We start from the raw sequence: 21,284 nt of genomic DNA, 5'->3' as shown, positions 1-21,284 counted from the left end.
GTAAAACGGCTAATGAGTAGCCAATCATTTGAATGTTTTTTATTAATCACAAGTGATTGATATAATAACTAGCATGATTCTACTTGTATCCCCCCCATAAAACATTTAAAAACAGTTAAAACATTGATTAAAGGGGTATGAACTCACCTGTTGTGGTTGATACGGATGAACTGAAGAGGTAGGACTGCTAGGTGTCAAGTGAAGTCTGGAACACACTCTATGATCCTAGTTAACATATAATTTCACATATATGTAACAAATTAGTCTATAAACAACTAATAAACAAGTCAAGACACCCTAGGACATGCTAAACACCTTTATCAAGTGTTATTAGCCTCTAGGATTGCATCTAAGTGTTTGCAGGGGAAGCTATTGTGTGTAGGGCTCAAGGAAAACTCCATAAGGGAGTTCACGACCCTAATGACACTACCAAATGAGTTTACAGTCATAAACTCATGAGTTTACGGCCGTAAGCTCATACTTAGGTTACCATTTGATGTTTGATGCTCTATAAGGCCCTAATAAGCATGTCTACTTAATGGCTTGGTCCTTGGAAGAGTTTAGGGCATAATATAACTCCTTTTAGGAGTTTACGGCCCTGGGACCATATCCCTTGGAGATTACGGCCGTAATCTCCCTTGGGAGGATGTTTATGGTGTTTTCAAGTCCCTAAATTAAGTAGGAACTAAACTAGGCTATTGTACAAGGCTTTAGAAGAGTTTATAGCACCATTTGGCACTATTGTATGGAGTTCACGGCCCTAAAACTTCTTGGTCCGTGAAAACCTTACTCTTGGTGTTCTAAGGGTGTTTTCTAGTCCTAAACTCATTTAGGTACATGTCTAAATTAGTCTCTTGGCTTAAGGAAGGCTTTTAAGGCATTTTGGCACATAAAAATGGAGTTCACGACCCAAGAACTTCCTTGGCTGTGAACTCACTTCTGGCCTTTGTTTCTAAGTGATTTTGTGGTCTAAACATGTAATGGTAGCTTCAAGTTTCATTTCCTAGGCTTTGAGGGACATTGGGCACACTTTTGGCCCTTATAAAGGAGTTTACTCTCCAAGTGTTCTTGGACGGTAAACTCCCAAATCTTGGGGTTTTGATCCGATTTTGATGTTATAAAACACAATCTAAGCTATATAATACAACTAGATAGAAGTACTCATGATTTGGGACAAAAACCCGAAGATTTGTGAGAGAGAATTTGGCTTTTCTCTAGTTGGAAATGTAACTAATGAATGAATATGGTTCAGATTTCTATATATAGTCCTGGGATTTTTGGCAGAAAATATTTTATTCCCGGAATGAACTCTAATATCATAGAGTATTGGAATAACAGTGTTGCACAAAACCCTAGTGCATCCACTCTCCTGATATCTTCTTAAGTGCTAATCCTGAAATACTCAAACTTATACCCAAAGTCTAGAATTTCACTGTAACTGTTCCAACTTCTATTGGCTTGATATGGTTTGTTCATAATGGAAATTTTGGGTTGTCACAATAAAAAAGCTAGATAGTATCAAAAATGGGTTCCTTTGGGGTACTTCTATGGTTTACAATAAATTCACATGGATAGCTTGGAACAAAATGATGAACTCCAAAGAACTTGGCGGTTTGCAAATTAGGAGCTCAAGAGATTTCAATGTTGCTATTCTTATGAAATGGTGGTGGGGGTTTATGGATCATACTAACACGATTTGGAAAAACGTTATTAGGTGTATTTAGGGTGATTATAGGGAGTTGGGCTCGTCGACTTCAGTACGGAATAGGACGACCGTGTGGGGCAGAATCAATAATGTCAATATCGATATGTAAAAACTTAACATCGAATTAAATAAACTCTTTTATATAACTAGTGATACATGGGGGGAACTCAGTCCCAATCAATTGGTGTTGGAGTCTTAGTGAAGGAAGGGAGTTCACTGTATCTTCCCTAAGGAAGGAAATTGACAACCACTTCTTAGATTGCATACACTTTCCAACTATCTGGTCTAAGTTGGTTCCTAAGAAAATAAAAGTCCTCATTTGGAGGGATAGACTTGGGAGAGTTTCCACTAGATCCAATTTTGCACGAGGAGCGGGGGGGGGGGGGGGGGTGAATATTTCACACACCTCATGTCCGTTGTGCAATGCTTTTGAGGAGACGGAGGAACATACTTTTAAGGGTTTCTCAACAACAACGGAATTAAAAGGGCACATGCTCAGATGGTGGAAAGACTTACCACCCATTAATGACTAATTGCACGACTTGTTGGGGGTGAATTTTAATTACACTAGGGACAACAGGAGACAAGAAATGTTGGCGGTGATTTCAAGGGCATTCTTATAGACTATTAATAGACATGATTCGATAGAATCATGATAAGTATAGTATTTATATTGTATAGCTTATATTAGTAGGAAAGTTTGTTATTTCCTTATCTTGTAATCTTTGTATTATTTATAAAGATTAATACAATATCACCAGGTACGGTGAATATTCACAAACCCAAATATGGTATCAGCCTAAACTCTTGCTGGCCGACTATTCTCTTGATCGTTTTCCTCTTCATCTTTGATCACACCATGGTCAAATCCACCCTTCCCCTCTCTACTCTTATTCATATGCCTACCATTAAGCTATCCTCCAGCAACTATCTCCTTTGGAAGAAGCGGATTCTTCTCCTGTTATCCTACCAGAATCTTCTTGGATATGTTGATGGTTCCATTACAGCACCTTATGCCACTGTCACTGTTGCTGGCTTAAGCGATCCTTCACCAAATCCGGCCTACACTTCCTGGGTAGCCTCTAATCAATGTGCACTCATCCTCATCCAATCCTCTCTCTCTGAAGAGACTATAGCCGAGACCTTAGATCACAAAACTGCTCACGAAGTCTGGACTGCTTTGGAAGCAATCTACATTAATGACTCTATTGATCGTCTGCATACTCTAAGGGATTCTGTTCGACACATCTCCAAGGGTTCTTCTACTGTTACCGAATATGCAAGAAAGTACAAGGCAACCTGTGATCAGTTTTCTTCCATTGGACATCCTCTTGATGTCGCTGATAAAACCCACTGGTTTTTGCATGGTCTTGGTCCCACATTTGAGACCTTCTCCATTTCACAACGTCTCATTAAACCCCCTCCTTCATTTCGTTATCTTGTATCACAAGCTGAAAGTTATGAATTATTTGTCTCCTCCCTGTCTGGTTCGAGTACACCCCCTATCGCATTCAACACCACAACTTCCTCTAATCGAGGTCGTGGTCGATCTTCCAACCGTGGAGCCTCTTCTTGTGGTTGGGGTCGTGGTAGGAGGCCATCTCATTGTCAGCTATGTCGCAAAGATGGCCATTATGCAAACCAGTGTCCTGATCATCATTCTTTTGCACGTCCATATCCAGCCCTTGATGCGAATTTGGCTTAATTGTTTCATGCCCAGTGCAACCTTTCAAACTCCACACCTGACTGGTTTGTTGACTCTAGAGCCTCAACTCATATGACGCCCACTTCAACTCATTTGGATTCTTCATCTGCATACTCGGGTAATGATCATGTTGATTTTGGTAATGGTCATACATCTCACATATCTTATACTGGTACTTCTCATATGGCTCCACAAATCAATTTACTCAATGTTCTTGTAGTCCCCAATTTAACTAAATGTTTTCTATCGGTTAGCAAGCTCACCGAGGACAATCCTGTTGATGTTTTGTTTTCTGATAAAACCTTTCTTATTCAGAATCGCTTTTCAAAGGAAATACTAGCAAGAGGGCGACGTGAGGATGGTTTATTTTTACTTGATCAAGGGAAGCATGTTTTTCTCGCAAATCTTACTTCAAGAAGACTACGAGCATCTTATGATTTATGACATAGTTGTTTAGGGCATGCTAATTTTGAAATTATTTCATTATTTAATAAATTTGGTTGCTTGTCTCTTACTTCTATATTGCCATCGCCAAGTGTTTGTAGTTCTTGTCAATTATCTAAAAGTAAAAGATTGCCTATTACCCTCAATTCTAAACGATCTGCATGTGTTTTTGACTTGGTTCATTGTGACTTATGGGGGCCATCTCCCATCATATCTACTGATGGGTATAGATACTATGTTCTCTTCATTGACGACTTCTTAAGATTCACATGGTTATATCCTTTGAAGGGTATGGATTTCTATGATGTTTTAACTACATTTGTCACTTTCGTCCAAACACAATTCTCATGCAAGCTTAAGGTTTTTCAATCTGACGGTGGCACTGAATTTTTCAATGAACATGTATGCACATTATTTCTCAATAATGGCACCTATCACTACCTATCATGTCCTTATGTGCCTCAACAAAATGCTCGTGCTGAAAGGAAGCATCGCCATATCACCGAGACTGGATTAGCAATGTTGTTTAAATCCAATGCACCCGCAACCCTATGACCACATGCATTCAGTTATGCTACATATATATTATTAATCGGTTGCCTACACCTCTTCTGGATAACAACTCTCCATATGAGCTTCTCTTCAAACTATCTCCAAATTATGGGAATTTTCGGGTGTTTGGATGTCGGGTGTATCCATATCTTCGGGATTATGCTTCAAATAAGCTTGTTCCTCGCAGTTCACCATGTGTATTTATTGGCTACAATACTCAATATAAAGGGTATTGTTGTTTAGACCCTTTACCGGTCAGATTTATACCACATGTCATGCTCAGTTTGATGAAAATATATTTCCGTACTCTGGATCTTCATCACAAACATCCTCTACTTAGTTGCTCCTCTCTACATATAATGATGGTTCTCCTTCCATTCATGAGGTGATTCCATCATAACCTATCTCAGCACCTGCTGCTCCACAGTCATCATCAACTAACTCATCGCCATGTACTCTTTGCCCAATGCAGGCGACTGCTATACCAATACATCCTATACTGACGCCACCTACACCTGCCCATGATGAGCCCACACCCGTCAAGCAGCCATCACCTCCACCTGTTGATTCACCGTAATCAACTGCTCCTCCACAACCACCTGGTCATCTAATGATGACACGTTCCAGAAATGGTACTTTTAAACCAAAATACCGGACTGGTTTATCTCATTTATCCTCTTTAGTTCTTCATCATACTTTATTTACCACTAAAGAGCCGAGAGGATTCATATCTGCCTCTAAGGATCTGACTTGGTACTCAGCCATGTGTAATGAGATGGCTCTTTAGAAAAATGATACTTGGGAACTTATTCCTAGGCCAAAAAAATTCTAATATTGTAGGTTTTAAATGGTTATTCCGGACGAAATTTCATGTTGATGGTACGGTTGACAAATTTAAAGCATGTTTGGTCGCCTAAGGGTTTACACAGGTACCTGGTTTGGACTATTCTACAGCCTTTAGTCCGGTAGTGAAGGCCTCAACAGTTCACATTGTTCTTTCACTTGCAGTTTTACATAAATGGCATCTTCATCAATTAGATGTCAAAATGCCTTCCTGCATGGTGATCTTACTGATACAGTTTTCATGGAGCAACCTCTGGGTTTCATTGACACTCGTTTTCCTACCCATGTTTGTCATTTTAAAAAGGCCTTATATGTTTTAAAGCAATCTCCGCGGGCATGGTTTCAACACCTGAGCACTTTTTTGGTTACTATTGGTTTTGTTTGCAGCTGTGCTGACACTTCAATGTTTTTTTTCAAATGCGATTCTTGCATTCTGTATTTACTTGATTATGTTGACGACATCATTTAGACTGGTAATGACCCGACTGCTATTAAGTAATTTATCTCTCGTCTTCATAAAGAATTCTCTATTACGGATTTGTTCAAATTAAACTATTTTTTTAGCCTAGAAGTCTCATATTCTGACACTAGATTAATTCTGTGACAACTCGATATTTCGAATCAATGTAAGGACCTAAAAAGTCAAGAATTGTAATCTCTTTTGATATAATGGAATTAGTATCAAAAATAAAATGTTCAAAAGCCTCTATTGGGTTGCCTAAAATGATAGTTATCGTGTCAAGGTTTTCAGAAATATAAAGAACACTAAAATCTGAGTTATAACGAAGAAGTTATGACCAATCGAAAATTCGTGTCAAAACCGGTAAAATAGTGGCAAACGTAAAAAGTGAAATTTCAATAAGATACTTTTTAGCCTTAGGTATCTAAATGAAAGTCGTAGATTATACTAAACCATGAGCGTGCATAAAAAGAACGTCAAAATCCGACTTCGTATGAGGAAGTTATGATTTTTCTAAGTTTCGGGATAACGGTAGACAACTAAAAACTCGAAATAGAGATCGAGGGATTTTTGGCCGAAGCAACCTAAATAAGAATCGAAGATCTCAACACTAGTAGCGCAACGGTAAAAAGTCTGACGAAAACGGACACCAGATGAAGAAGTTATGGATTTTTAACGGACTTTTCCTGTCCCGACCTGTTAAAAATATAATATTAAAAATAAACTCAAAATTAGCCGATGGAGCCTAAACGAGAGTTATAGAGCATAATCTCACCTACGCGTGGATATAAAGAACATCGAAAATGGAGGTCGTACGCGGACGTTATGGATTTTACAAGTTCAGGACACAAAACTTGAGGCTGTCAGGCAGCTCACGACGTGAGCCACCCATACTCACGATGTGAACCTGTGACTGATGGGTTCCAGAGCCTATCAACGAGTTTTCAAGTCTACGAGAGGAGGCAAGTCGAGCTCACGATGTGAGCCACCCATACTCACGACGTGAACCCTCAGATTTCACCCCTAAAAATAGAAACCGATGTTTTAGGGTTTATGTGCTCAATTCTCTTCTCTCTCGTGCCAAAGCTCTGTGTTTTAACCCCCAAAGCCATCCCGAAGCCCCGGTCTTCACATCCAAGTCCCGAAGGAAGGTTTTACACACCCGAGATTCGTGAGAAATCCGTTTTCTCCTGTCGGAGTTCTGCTCAGTTTTCATCTCACCTTCTTCAATCCATCAAGTGAGTTCATACCCCTATAATTACGTTTTTAAATGCTTGTAAATGCCTTTATAAAATTTTGAGAGGGGGGGGGGGGGGGGGGGAATACAAGTAAACACACGATTATCCTCGTGCGAATAACACAAATCCTTTGCTATACTTTTTGTTATAATCAATCATATGTGATTTATAACTATCATATGCAACATATCACGATAACACTTTGTCCCTTTTGAAATGAAACATGTTGTTATATAAATATCAAACACTTTATTTATATTTTTAGTATAAATGTTCAACGATGTTATTACAAATGTAATACTGTACGTACAAAGTCGACACTACACTAGGGTTTACCATACAAACAAAATACACTTTTGGAAAAACTATAATATGTATAGTTTACAAGGAAATCTTGAGATTTTACATACTATAATTACTATATCAAGGAAATACTTTCATATACGAGAACAAATGGACTTTTCATACGTAAATCTATTTGATACTAAGTTTTGTGAGACATTCAACTTCACGTACTTTCAAGTATGTCGTTAAAGTCCTGTATTATATACCATAATCTCTTGTAGGGAGAGCGTGATACTTGTGTATAGATCTATACGGGATTGACAATCCCGCACCTAAACTGTTAGCTACAGTTAGACCGGCATGTCTGGGGTGACAAACGTCATAACATTCCAACGCCTGAAGAATATTGTTACAGGTAGCCTAGGTCAATAGCATGGTTATAAAAATCACATGAAGTATTAAAAACACAATGATTTACAGGGTTATCAAATGTCTTAGTGATTTTATACATACATAAATCTATTATTCTAGGCATGACAATTACTAATTCATTACAGTTTTGGAACTTTTAAACTACCACACACTCATTGAAAAATATTGGATTTTTCAGAAGTAAACTCAGTGATTTATACCAAACTTACAAATTTTATACATAAACGCTTATGAACTCACCATTAATTGTTGACACTCTTTCAAAACTACTTATATTTCTCAGGGATTCAGTAATTACAGGTAGACTTCAGCTTTTGGAGAAGTGATGCTAAGTCGTCAGTTTAAAACTCATTTTGTCATCATATTGTAATTTGTTTTGAACAAGTATCATTCAACAATGTAACTTTTAAATTATATATATGATGGTTGCTTTACTTTCTTTGCTATGTATTCAATTGTTACGATACTACATGAAGTCATCCGCCCTCGAACGATTCCACCGTTCTGGTTTAGGGGTGTGACAATTCTAAGTCAAGCTAAGTATGCCCATGACATACTTGCAAGAGAACAAATTTTGGACGCCAAACCAGTTGCCACTCCTCTTTCCACATCCGATTATTTTACCACTACTGTTGCTCCTTTTCATGATCCTACCATGTATCGTTCTCTTGTTGGTGCACTTCAATACTTGACTATTACTCGACCTGATCTCTCATATGTTGTTAATCAGGTTACTCAATTTCTTCATGCTCCCACTCAAGATCATTTTCAGGCTGTTAATCGCATCCTACGGTATGTCAAAGGGATGTTGTCTTATGGTCTCTCCTTTTCTCATGCTCACACCCCCTCTATCCTTGGTTACTCTGATGCTGACTAGTCACGCTGCATTGAGACTCTTCGTTCCACCTATGGTTACTCTGTGTTTCTCGGAGGTAATATCATTTATTGGAGTGCCAAAAAGCAGCCTACTGTTTCACGGTCTAGTTGTGAATCAGAAGATCGTGCTTTAGCTAATACTGCGGCTGAAATAATTTGGATCACTCATTTATTACATGATCTACATGTTTTATCTATATCACGTCCTACTCTTTTGTGTGATAACAAGAGTGCCTTATTCCTTAGTCAAAATCCAGTTTCACATAAACAAGCCAAGCACATTGATATTGACTACCGTTTTGTAAGGGGATTGGTACTTTTTGGGAAACATCATATTAAGTTTGTTCCTTTACATCTCCAGCTTGCTGACATCTTCATTAAGAGTCTTCCTCATCCGTTGTTTGAAGAATTTAGTGCCAAGCTTCATGTTGGACCACCGCCACTTTGCTTGCAGGGAGTAATAGACATGATTCGACAGAATCATGATAAGTATAGCATTTATATTGTATAGATTATATTAGTAGGAAAGTTTGTTATTTCCTTATCCTGTAATCTTTGTATTATTTATAAAGATCAATACAATATCACCGGGTACGGTGAATATTCACAAACCCTAATAACTATCTCGACGAATAGAAGCAAAATGATTTTCTATAGCAAGGTGAAGAGATCAATAATACTAGGTTACGAATCATTGCGTTGGCCTATTTATGGCTTAAGAATAAAACTAAATGAGGTAGGAATTTGAAATGAGATTCTTGGGTTAGTAACCCTTTGTATTGATACTTGTATCTCCAACTTCTTGCTGTTTTAATATTAAGTTCTACATGTTAAAAAAATTCCTCTTATTTTGTGATCTTTTTGTTTTGGTGGACTGTAGTTTATGTCTATCCAACTTTTTGTTGGCTTTTTTAATGATATTTATTGTGAGAGAGACACTCTAATTACAACTCATATACACTGCTAAGTAAAAGAAACAAAGAAAGAACATTGGATTACCAATATAAATAAATATGATTTTTTGATGTTGTAATTAAAAACAATAAGTCCGTATATAATAAAAAAAAGAAAGGAAAAGAAAAAAAAAACAAAATATGAAACTAAAGTAAGAGTTAAAAAACTTAATGAATAATAATACTTCAAAACTAAGAAAACTTTATAACAAAAAAATACTTAATGATTAAGTAGACTTAATAAATAAGAAAACTTAACAACTAAGAAAACTTAAAGTCTAAGAAAGATGTGACAACAATATCATTATTCGCAACACTGATTTACAAAACAACAAATAAACTTAAAAGATATATATTCAAATACTAATTTTCAAAATAGTTAAAAAAAAGGTTGAATATTATGAATGAAAAACACAATGTAAAATTAAATAAAATTTATCAAATAAAAAGTTACATTGCGTTAACTTAAAAACAATGATTCATATTCCAAGTAACTATTATGATTTAAAAGAAAAATCAACAAATAATTAATTTCTAAATTAATCAATTATAATATTTAATCATATTTAGTTTATTTTAATGTAAACCGGTGTAGATCTTATTGAATGATATATATATATATATATATATATATATATATATATATATATATATATATATATATATATATATATATATATAGGGCTACGTTATTTTGTTTCTTACATTTATTGTGTGTTAAAATGCACCAATAGAAATTAAGTAAATTAAGTAATTAAATAAATAAAGATATTAAATGATTTCCATAATTATATGTATATTAAATGATATCCATAATTATAATTCTTTTTTTATGAAAACTAATTAAATCTGTCATTAATGTCAGTAATAACATTCTTTCATAATGAATTCGCATCTAGGTTTTTATATATGAATTCATATTTTGTTTCAGGACTCAGTTACTTAAAATATAATAAGGTTGCATGGAATATAAAAAACGAGAGTGTATTCTAATAGAATACACTCTCATTTTTCTAGATATGAATTTATTCTGAAAGAATATTATTGTTGACATTAAGGACGAATTTAATTAGTTTTCATAAAAATGAGTTATAAGTATGGATAACATTTAATATACATATAATTAATACTAAATTCCTGTTTGTGAATTCTAGCACACAATAGATATGAGAAACATTTGAAACTATCTCTCTCTCTCTCTCTCTCTCTCTCTCTCTCTCTCTCTCTCTCTCTATATATATATATATATATATATATATATATATATATATATATATATATATATATATATATATATATATATATATATATATATATATATATATATATATATATATATCCTATTTTAATGAACCAGTACCTATAGGACGCATGGCATCTCCTTAGCATAGAAGCCTTCAAAGTGAATTTCCAAATTTGCCCTTCTTCTCTTTAAACTACTACGTTTTCCACTTCTAATTCATATTCAAACCTATGGGAACGAGAAATCGGGAGTGCTCATAAAAAATCTTTACTAAATTTGCATTATGAAAGTAATCTGTTCAAAATTTATTAGTTAATTTCTCTATTTACTCGATTTGCTGAAGAAATGTTACAATTTTTAACCCTAATCTTTAGTTATGCTTATCATCGGACTTCCTTTCTCTTCTTAAGTCCTTAATTTGGCATCAAGTATAATTCTGATTTGTCTTTCAAGTCCAGTGTTTTGCTCAATATTTTGTTTGTTGTTTTTGGTTTGTGCTAGGATTTGACTTGATCTTATGAAAGAATTGATCCATTTAGGTTTTGTTTCCTTTCTTGATTTCCTCCTGGGGTTTCCTTTAATTTACTTAACAAGAAACCCCAATTGACTCATGGTTTGGACATTTTTTTGTAGCAATATTTTCATATCCTCAGCAATTTCGATTCTCTTTATTTGATAGCCATGCATCCCATAAAGGATATGAGGCTTTAATACATCTAGGAATGAAGGTTCTATCCAGGTACATTAGTATGTCGCAGATCATTTGTAGTGCTTTGTTGTATTCCATGCACTTTTGGTTGAGTTCTTCTCTAAATAATGGGTCTTGTGATGTATCAGCTGATGATGCTATTTCTTTTAGGCCTAAAGTCATGGTTGATACGAGTTCTATGTATAACTTTCCTCTGAATTTGTGGATGACCATGTTGTATGCGTTCCTGACATATAATATAAAAACCACTGCATGTCAAAACTCACAATTATTGCACGTCAACACCACATGACATTAATGTGAACATAGTATGCCATGTTGGTGCCTTTAGCAGAAAAACTCACTGCTTTGATAAGGAACAATAATGGAACTATGGAACATAATAATCTTCAGATGTGAATCTTCCATGTAACTCAGGCATCTCCACCATGTAAATCTTATAGTTTCAAAAATAAATCATATTTATATATTATGCAGGAATATTCACACAGGAGATAACAAGCCATATATTGTCAAATCACCATCTACCAACAATTCCATGAGTGATTTTATCACTCCTGTATGGAAAGTGAAAAAGTGAATATATAATTTTGTACAGTATTTAAAGATACCTACTGCTCAATCTGGAGATTATCGAGCGCAAAAAAAAAAATGGTAGCATCATGTATAAAGTTCTCTAAATGTAACATTAAGAAAGAGCATCTCAGCTACAAAACAATACTTTTAGACGAATTCCGTAGTATGTGGTATTTATTACAAGAAAGGGTTAACAACTATTAATGCAACATTTTTTCCACCTCAAGCTAATTAAGAATGTTAGGCTAGAACCTTTAGATAAAATCAATCCATAGAAGTTTGTAGCACTTTTATAATTCATGTCCTATGAACTTTAGGATTTCAGTTTAAGGAATTCTATTTAATCCTTTCTTCTAAGTTATGAGCATTAGCGTTTTGGTACATATGTCAGGTTCTGAAAAAATCTCATTTTTAACTACATTTAGATCATTGTACTATGTGAAAGTGACAATTTGGAAAAAAAAATTCATGTTTTACTTCACTTATTACATTCTATTATTTAACTAATTTATTTTTAATATCAATCTCCGGTTAATAGTTCTTAGTTATAAACTATTCTATTATTGATATGAATAAAAAGAAGAAATACCATGCCTACTTATTACGAGACAAAATTTCTAATAACAAATAATATGATTCCACTAACGTCTTTCAATTCATATTTGTTGTTTGTTTAGAGCTTATCTCTACTATATGTTGGGATAAATAAACACTTTTTTAGCGCAAATGGCTTTTTAATAATCGAATTGTAAAAGGTACTAGGTTCTGTAGGGTAATATTTTTATATGAAGGCATTCAATTTTATTTTCTTAAAAAGCATTTAGATAAAAGAGTTCGTTTTTTTTAAGATTCTTTATAGTTGGTTGATTTTCATTTTACATGTCGGTATGAAAAAATAATATGTGGAGCTCTTCTGAACTTTCATAAAACGCATAAGAGCAGAAAATGGGATCATTGGTCTATTTTGAAAGATACTTGGCTTTGTTTCTGGTACAAGAAATTACATATTATTTCGATTACATATGCTAGCAGTGGCAAAAAGGAGTGGATGTCGTTCAAATATAAAACACTTGTGAATGCTATAATTGGGTAAATTTGACAAATTACAATATTATTATAAGAAAAAAAAATAGTAGTACAATGCTACCATTGAGTAGATTTTCACGGGTTCTTAATAGAGCGGGTTTCTATCACAACCTATTTCTAAACAGTTAGTTGCTATTATATATTAGCTTTGCAAAGTAGGTTGCAATTATCATAATTTTTTTTAATCAAAGGGCAAAACTATTATTTTTGTGTAATTTATCAACGTGTTTTGTTTGTGTTATTATCTATGTTATTTTATTTTATCCATCGTGTAGTATATATGGGTTTAAACATATTATATATATATATATATATATATATATATATATATATATATATATATATATATATATATATATATATATATATATATATAAAATAAAGATTAAATAAGTAAGAAAATTTTGATAGATAGATAAGAAATATTTTATATACATATTTTTTTTAGCAAACAAACGAAATAAATCATTAGATAATTAAAAAATAAAATGATTCATAAGAAAAAATTTCTCAAAAAAACACATTTATGATTTATTTTTCAGTAAATAAAAAAAAATCATTTTTGTGACAATTTTAGTGAATATCAAAAAAATCATTATAAAAATTAATCATGAAAATGTTTTATTGAGATTTTTTTTTTCTGAATCATATTATTTTTTATTCATCTACTAATTTATTTGTTTTGTTCGTCAAAAACTATGCCAAAAAAAATCTTCTTAGCTTTTTACCAAAAAAAATATCTTACTGAATCTATATATATATATATATATATATATATATATATATATATATATATATATATATATATATATATATATATATATATATATAATCTTCCGTATACTGATAAAAAAATAACTTTAATCTTCTTTTGTCATATGCTATTCTAATACACTTTTCATTAATATTATGCCACGTTCCAGGATATATTTGAAAAATCACTATCACAATTAATGACGTTAAAGTTTTAAATAATAAAATTTTAAACTTTCTATAGAAACATTAACTTTTTACGATTATATGTTAAAATTGAAGTTATAACTAACTTTAAAATTTTAATATATCTCTTAATTAATAATTTATTTAAAATAATTTATTAATAGTTATGAATTTTTATTATAAAAGATTAATTAATTTTGCAACCATGGTTAAGACGGGTTATAAATTAGTATATAACAAAACGAAAGCATTTCATGCCACATGTTATTGTGTTCATGTAGTTTTACTTGTTTCCCACCATTTTCCTTCTAACTTAAATTACCTTTATGTCCAACATCATCGCGTTCAAATTTAAATTACAGATATACCAGTCAGCCTTATACTAAACTGCTTCTATAAAAAAGTAGTCACATTAGACATTCTCATCTTTTTTGATATTATTATTATTTTTATTATTATTATTAAAATTTTTTATGTAAACATAACATAAAAATCCTAAAGAAATCCTTAAAATTGAAATTTATCACGACAAAACTAATAGTTCTATATATTGCAAGCCATGTCATGGTATTGTACTACTCCCTTGATTTTATGTATGTAAATGATATTTTTATCATATGATTGCTTTCATAGCGAATAAATTTTTTAACACCTAAAGTTTTATCAAGCAATTAGTAAGAAACCTAGCATAAAAAAAAAAAAAAACCAATTATAAAGAATAAAAGTTAATTGGGTTTGAAGCAAAAAATAAAAATTAAAAAAAACAAAAAACTATATTTTTAATATATTTTTTATTTCTATTAGTAAATCAATTGAACGAACAGTCACTCAATACAAAATGAAGAAAAAGAGGTTGAAATCTGAATGTCATATCATATGTTTACATGTAACAGAAAAAGATGATGATTTCGAATGTCTTTGAGTAATTAATTTTGTTTAGTAAACCCATCTTGTCTAATATCATGATTTTAACTAAGCTTTATCCAAACGTAAATATTAAAGGCTAAATTTTTATTTGGAAATACATAATATATTAATTGTTATCTTGCAGGTATTAAAACATAATTTCTAGTATCAAAAACTAAATTAGATATTTTGGACATTCATTGTATATCTTAAAACAATACATGATAATCCTAATTATCAAGTCGATACTAAGAAAACACGGATTTCATATCATTTACAACAATATGCCTTTCAGTTGAATTATATCAATCTTTCAAGAAGGAATTAAAATTTTCTTTCAAGTTATATATATCACAAAGAAGCTTGACATTTTCAAAAACAAAAAATTCTCGACATGTAATTAGTAAAAGAAATAACAAGAATAAATTACAGGTTAAAAATTTCCATAAACAAACCCGACAACCCTCATGCCAAATTTCTAATTCCTTTGCTATTATCGGAACTTCAAGATTCTGATTACAAATATATATAGTTTTCTTCATCGTCCCCCTCAAATGATTCAAATAACTAACAATCATCAAACATCTGCACATACTTTCAATCAACTTCTTAAAATGGCCGATCAATCCACCCCCGTCACATTTAATTTCATATTTTTTTTATTCACTACCCACTTCGTCTGTTTCTTCAGCTTCTGTTTCTTTATCTACGTGATATGGGTCAGCCTCTTCCTACATCCTCCTGAGTTTGATATCCAAAAAGTAACCGTAACCAACTTGAGCATTTCATCATATTCACAAATTTCCGGCGATTGGAAGGTGGATTTTATGTTTCGCAACCCCAACTCAAAAATTAATCTTTACTATGATCAAATTGAAGTTGTTGTCTCGTACAAGTCGAACTCAATCGCACAGACTCTTTTGCCACCATTTATTCAAGGAACCAACAACGAGACCACCATTAGGGCAACTTTGACTTCTTTGATGATGTCATGTGTCCATGATCAAGAGAGCATTAAGAGGAGTCATGGGGTGATCACTTTTGATGTGACGATGACGGCTAGGGTTCAGACTAGGGTTTGGTGGGGTATAACGTGGGCATTGACGGTTGATTGCTCTAATTTACAAATTGCGGTTGGTAATGGTGGAAGTGGAACTCTGGTTGGCGGTTCCAAGAAATGCATGGCATCCGCATCCGACGACCAAATGAATTCAACTAAATTTCTATACAGGCGATGGTAATCATGGAATTATGTGGAGTTCATTGAATTTACTAAAAGGTGTTTAGGATTCACTTGTTTAATGTTTACTACAACTTATGTTTTTTTCTTTTTATAATTATATATATATATATATATATATATATATATATATATATATATATATATATATATATATATATATATATATATATATATATATATATGTATGGAAAACTTATATGAAAAATAAACAATTAGGGCAACACATGTTGGAACCAATGAAAGCATGACAACACATCACTTTGGAATAACTACATAAATAACTTCCATAATACATTGCTTATGAATAAAGAAATGGACACGTGTCACTTGATCATTGGTTCCAGCATATGTTGTCCTAATTGTTCATTTTCCATTGAACTTAACCCTATATATATATATATATATATATATATATATATATATATATATATATATATATATATATATATATATATATATATATATATATATATATATATATTAGTTTGTGCTCGAATTAACGGTTTATGAAAATATATTTGAATTATTTTGATTATTATAACTGGAATTCCACTACAAAAAGATTACCCAACAGCGGCAACACGTGTCGCCGCTAAAGGTTAGCCGTATCGCCGCTAATACCTTTAGCGGCGACATGTCGCTGCAAATACGTCGTCGGTATTGTTTCGTCGCTAATACGCTTAATGTCGTCGCAAATACTAGCAGTCGCCGCTAATGCTTCCGTCGTCGCTAATGCTACTTGTCGCCGCTAATATGTTGTCGCCGCTAATGAGGTTGTGTCGCCACAAAAGCTGTCGCTGGTAATACTCTTTTGATTTTTTTTTTATTTATTTCACATTAAATTTATAATCAATCCAAATATTAATCTATATAGCATTTGAAAAGTCTGATAATTTTATATAGAAATATTAATACATATTATATACAATCAATCCAAAATATTAATCTATACCACATTTAGTATTGTTTCAAATTACAAAACGTTTCATAAAATCCTAAAATAACTACTCGTCCTCATCATCATCTCGATTATTTTGTGGCGGCAATGAGCGAAACCACTCTTCCAATGCTGCAGAACAGGCCGGGTCCTGTAGTATTGTTTAGAGCATTTGCAACTATAAAGAAAACAAAATATACTAACAATATATCAGAATAACATTATAATTAATTATACCGTTCCACTATAGCATTTACTAACAATTACCTGTGATTGTGGTTGTTCTTGTGTCATTGGTTGTTGCTTATCGTACATAGACACAACGGTAGGGGGTTTACGCCCAATGCCTCTGATATGTCCGCGTCGAACACCCAATATTCTTTCAAAACAATCTTTTATATCAGTTGGTGCTAGACCGCTTGCCTCAGAAGTAGCTTGGGTTCGTTGGTTTATCTCTTCGAGTAAAGCATTCTGTATTTTTTGAAAACAATAAAAATCATAAAAATTAGATTACTAAATACCTTTGACAATATAAACACTTATATGAAAAATACAAATTAACCACTTACATATTGTTGCTCGACTGCAGGACTATAAAATACCCCTTGGCGATTGGAATTAGCTTTACGAAAAGCTTCGATTCGACTGATATCCTATTTAACATTAAAATTTAGATTAGTTATACTTTAAATAAAGATTTAAATATATCATAACTTACTTCTTTGAAACATGCATTGTTGTATGAGCTCGACCCCCCTCTGTTTACAGCTACTTGTTTTGCACGACATTCCTTGTTTGACGCCGAACGCCTTAAAAATTCTGGCGTTTGAAAATGTTCAACTGCCTTCGCCCAATTTTCATGTGACATTCCGTTAGGGGGGTTGTTTAATGTGGCTTGGATATCTGCAGACCCCCCGATTTCCTTAAAATAAGCATGAGCTTTACTTTTTCGGCCTCTATAAACTTTTGCAAGACTCGAATCAATGCTCCGCAACAATTGAGCACACTCCGGATCCATGTTAACCTTATCCAAATCAAATTTATTCTGCAAAACACAAAAATTTTAGTTAATTAAATAACAATCACAACTAAAATTAAAATTGTATCCAAGTTACCTTTAGATGAACAACTGCTGCGTTCCTTAAAGCGAGGGAAACATTGTCCCAACCAGATACGTTGAAAGGGACATTGTTCCACAAATACCTCCCAATTTCATGGGTGAACCAATTACCACGCTTCCCGACAGGGGAATATGTGATCTCCCTGTCGAAATCCAAATCTATGGGCTTTCCCTTATTTGCCCTTATCAACTTTCCCAGCTCAATATTTTTTTGACATGCCCCTCCTTTTTTTAGGAAGCTCGACTGAAAAAATACAATTAAACCTATTAGTCACGATAACTTATTATAAAATAATAAAAATAGTTAATAAATATATCATAATAAAACTCACCATCTTATTCGTGCTGACCACGACCAAAGCCTCCTGGAGGTGGTGGATCCCCGACTCCATCACCTCCGTGTCCAAGCCCCATAACATCGGCCATTATGGCCAAGAGTATTGCCCAAGTAAACCTCATCTGCAATATGAATAAAAGTTAGTTACCCTGCGAAATTGTAAGATATACAATATAGACAAACAACATAAATAAAAGTTAGACAAACAATATGAATTAAAGGTACATTTCAAATAAAGTTTCTATTACCAAAAAAAAAATTGATTTTTTAATCAGAATCTTGATCATATGCTTCAATGTCTTCTTCATCCGTATCATAGTCAGAATCGCCATCATCATAATCAGTCTCTTCATCGGAAACATTATCGATTCTACCCGTTGGCGGAGGTACTTCAGTCTCGTCTTCATCTTCATAATCAGCATTGTTTTGAGCTACGTCAACATTGTTTTGAAAGTATTATGAGAAGTCAATAAAAAGTCTAGCTCCAGATGAAGAGTTGTTTTGAACTATGTCAACATTTTCGGCCTCCACATTGTCGACATCTTGGACAGAGTCACTGTAAGCATTTTGGACACGAGGATTGTCGGATGGTAGATCCTAAATATTTCGATGATTAACATGCTCGACGACACAATGATGGTTGTTGTTTTGGTTTCTTCGATGATTAACAGGCTGGCGGATGTAGAACACTTGTTTGGCTTGCGAAGCATATATGAGTTGATCATCTTGGTACGCTTCTTTTTCCGTGTCGATACTTATGAAATTATCATCAGGAATATCTCCCGTATCAAACCACTTGCACCGAAATATTACAGTCGAATAATCATATGGATATTGCACCTCCATAATCTCTTCTAACTGGCCATAATATTTCTCTCCATTCTCACCAACCGCTAGAACACCAGAGTTTTGCGTTTGGCGTTGTGCATCACGACTAAGTACCATAAACCTAACACCGTTGACTATGCACGCAGTGTAAGTATAAACATCCATTTGTGAACCCATTGAAAGGGCTGACAACTCTTTGTGGAATTCAGGAGAGTTTTCTTTTTCCATCTGATAAACCTATTAAACATATGTTGATTTGTTATGTATTCTTGATTTATTAAATTTATGAAAGATATTTGTTTGTTAATTATGATTACCTTTTCAAGAAACCAGTTTAGAAATTTGGTCTTTTCGTCACTTTCAGGATGTTCAAATTTGAATTTTCCATATTGATGAAATATATATATATATAAAATTGATGAATGGAAAAAAGTAACAATAAATAATGAAAGATAATTAAAAGTAAGAACACTTACTCAATGTATTGTCTGACTTCTTGACAACTATTCAATATAAACCAATCAATATTATGTTTCTCTGTTATATCAAGATGTTTGATTTGTGTTGCGCTCGTCGGTCGACAATTGGACTCAAGCATCCAAAACTTTGTATACATTTGATTTTATAAAGGTAACTTAATTTGATTCTAAAGGTAAATTAATTAGATTTTATAATTAATTTAATATTTTCTTTTTTGTTATTAGTTTAATTTATTTAACTAACTTTATTTTAATTTTAATTTATTAAACTAACTTTATTTTATTTTAATTTTAACATTAACTTGATTTTACAACTAATTTATTATTTTTTTAATGTTTTTTTAAATTAATTTAAATTTATTCTATAATTAAATTAAAATTACTAGAAGTACGTTGCTATTAATAACCTAATTAAAGCTAAAGTTGTAATGACCAACATTAAGTTGGCCAAACATTAAGTCACTAAAAGTATGTTGCTATTAAGTTGGCCAAACATTAAGTCACTAACAAAATTAAGCACTTTGAAACCATATACAATACATTACTAGAAGTAAGTTGCTATTAATAACCTAATTAAGTCAAATGTATACATCTAATTTGCATATTTCAATTTCATCCAATTTCATACAATTAAGTCAAATGTATATATTCAATTTACTATTCCAATTTCATCCAATTTCATACAAATATATACATCTAAGTTTCATGTTAAGGCAATGTGGTATAACTTTCATCCAATTTCATCCAATTTCATACAAATATATACAAATATATACATCTAAATTTCATCCAATTTCATATAAATATATACATATACATGTCAATTTTTTTTTTTTGATACTTCAATGTAATCTAAACATAACTATCAAATTATACACAAAATGCATAATAAAACTCCAACAAATGTGAAAAAAACACACAATCCAACAAAATACATACAATCCAACAAAATGCATAACCAATTCATATATCAAAATACAAACATAATCACTCAACAAACTTGAAAAATACTCACTATTTATCATCTAAAACAGAAAAATCATAAAAAAGTTGAGAAATTCGACCTTGGTTGGGTCAATTTCGGAATTTTGGCTAAATGTTGAACTTGGTTGGGGTTGTGGCGGTTTTGTGGCTGCCTTGAGGGAAGGAGAAGCTAGCACCGGTCCAAGAAACAATGTCTAGTCCACCAAGTTGGAAAATTTGTGTGATATTGATGAAAAATCGACAGAAAAACGAGAGGAAAATGGGTGAATGAGAAGCTATGAATGGCAGAAAGGTAAGCTGTTCAGGGGATATCTGCGTTTAGCATTAGCGGCGAAGCGTATTAGCGGCGATGCAAGGGCAATAGTGGCGACATTAAGGTATTAGCGGCGACAAACGGAGGGAAA

The 21,284-nt window shown here is 32.8% G+C and overlaps 1 protein-coding gene across 1 annotated transcript; it reads left to right on the top strand.

Moving 5' to 3' along the window:
• The first annotated feature begins 11,760 nt into the window (after nt 1–11,760).
• LOC111918449 (NDR1/HIN1-like protein 26) lies at nt 11,761–16,193 on the top strand. Its single transcript, XM_023914116.1, has 3 exons — nt 11,761–11,840; nt 11,923–12,021; nt 15,644–16,193. Exons 1-3 carry the CDS (start codon nt 11,761–11,763, stop codon nt 16,191–16,193), a joined length of 729 nt encoding a protein of 242 aa, XP_023769884.1.
• Nucleotides 16,194–21,284: the final 5,091 nt, after the last annotated feature.

This window comes from Lactuca sativa, chromosome 3 (genome assembly GCF_002870075.4).
Source record: "Lactuca sativa cultivar Salinas chromosome 3, Lsat_Salinas_v11, whole genome shotgun sequence".
In the NCBI taxonomy this organism is placed as follows: domain Eukaryota; kingdom Viridiplantae; phylum Streptophyta; class Magnoliopsida; order Asterales; family Asteraceae; genus Lactuca; species Lactuca sativa.
The sequence above is the reverse complement of the archived record's forward strand: the minus strand, read 5'-3'. Positions and strand labels throughout refer to the sequence as shown.

Excerpts from the sequence above, each read along its gene's own strand:
- LOC111918449 (XM_023914116.1), top strand. The coding sequence starts at position 11,761 with ATGTTGGTGCCTTTAGCAGAAAAACTCACTGCTTTGATAAGGAACAAT. Across the intron at positions 11,841-11,922 it reads GAACATAATAATCTTCAGAT|GAATATTCACACAGGAGATA; the intron begins GTGAATCTTCCA and ends TATATTATGCAG. Across the intron at positions 12,022-15,643 it reads CCTGTATGGAAAGTGAAAAA|CTTCTGTTTCTTTATCTACG; the intron begins GTGAATATATAA and ends CTGTTTCTTCAG.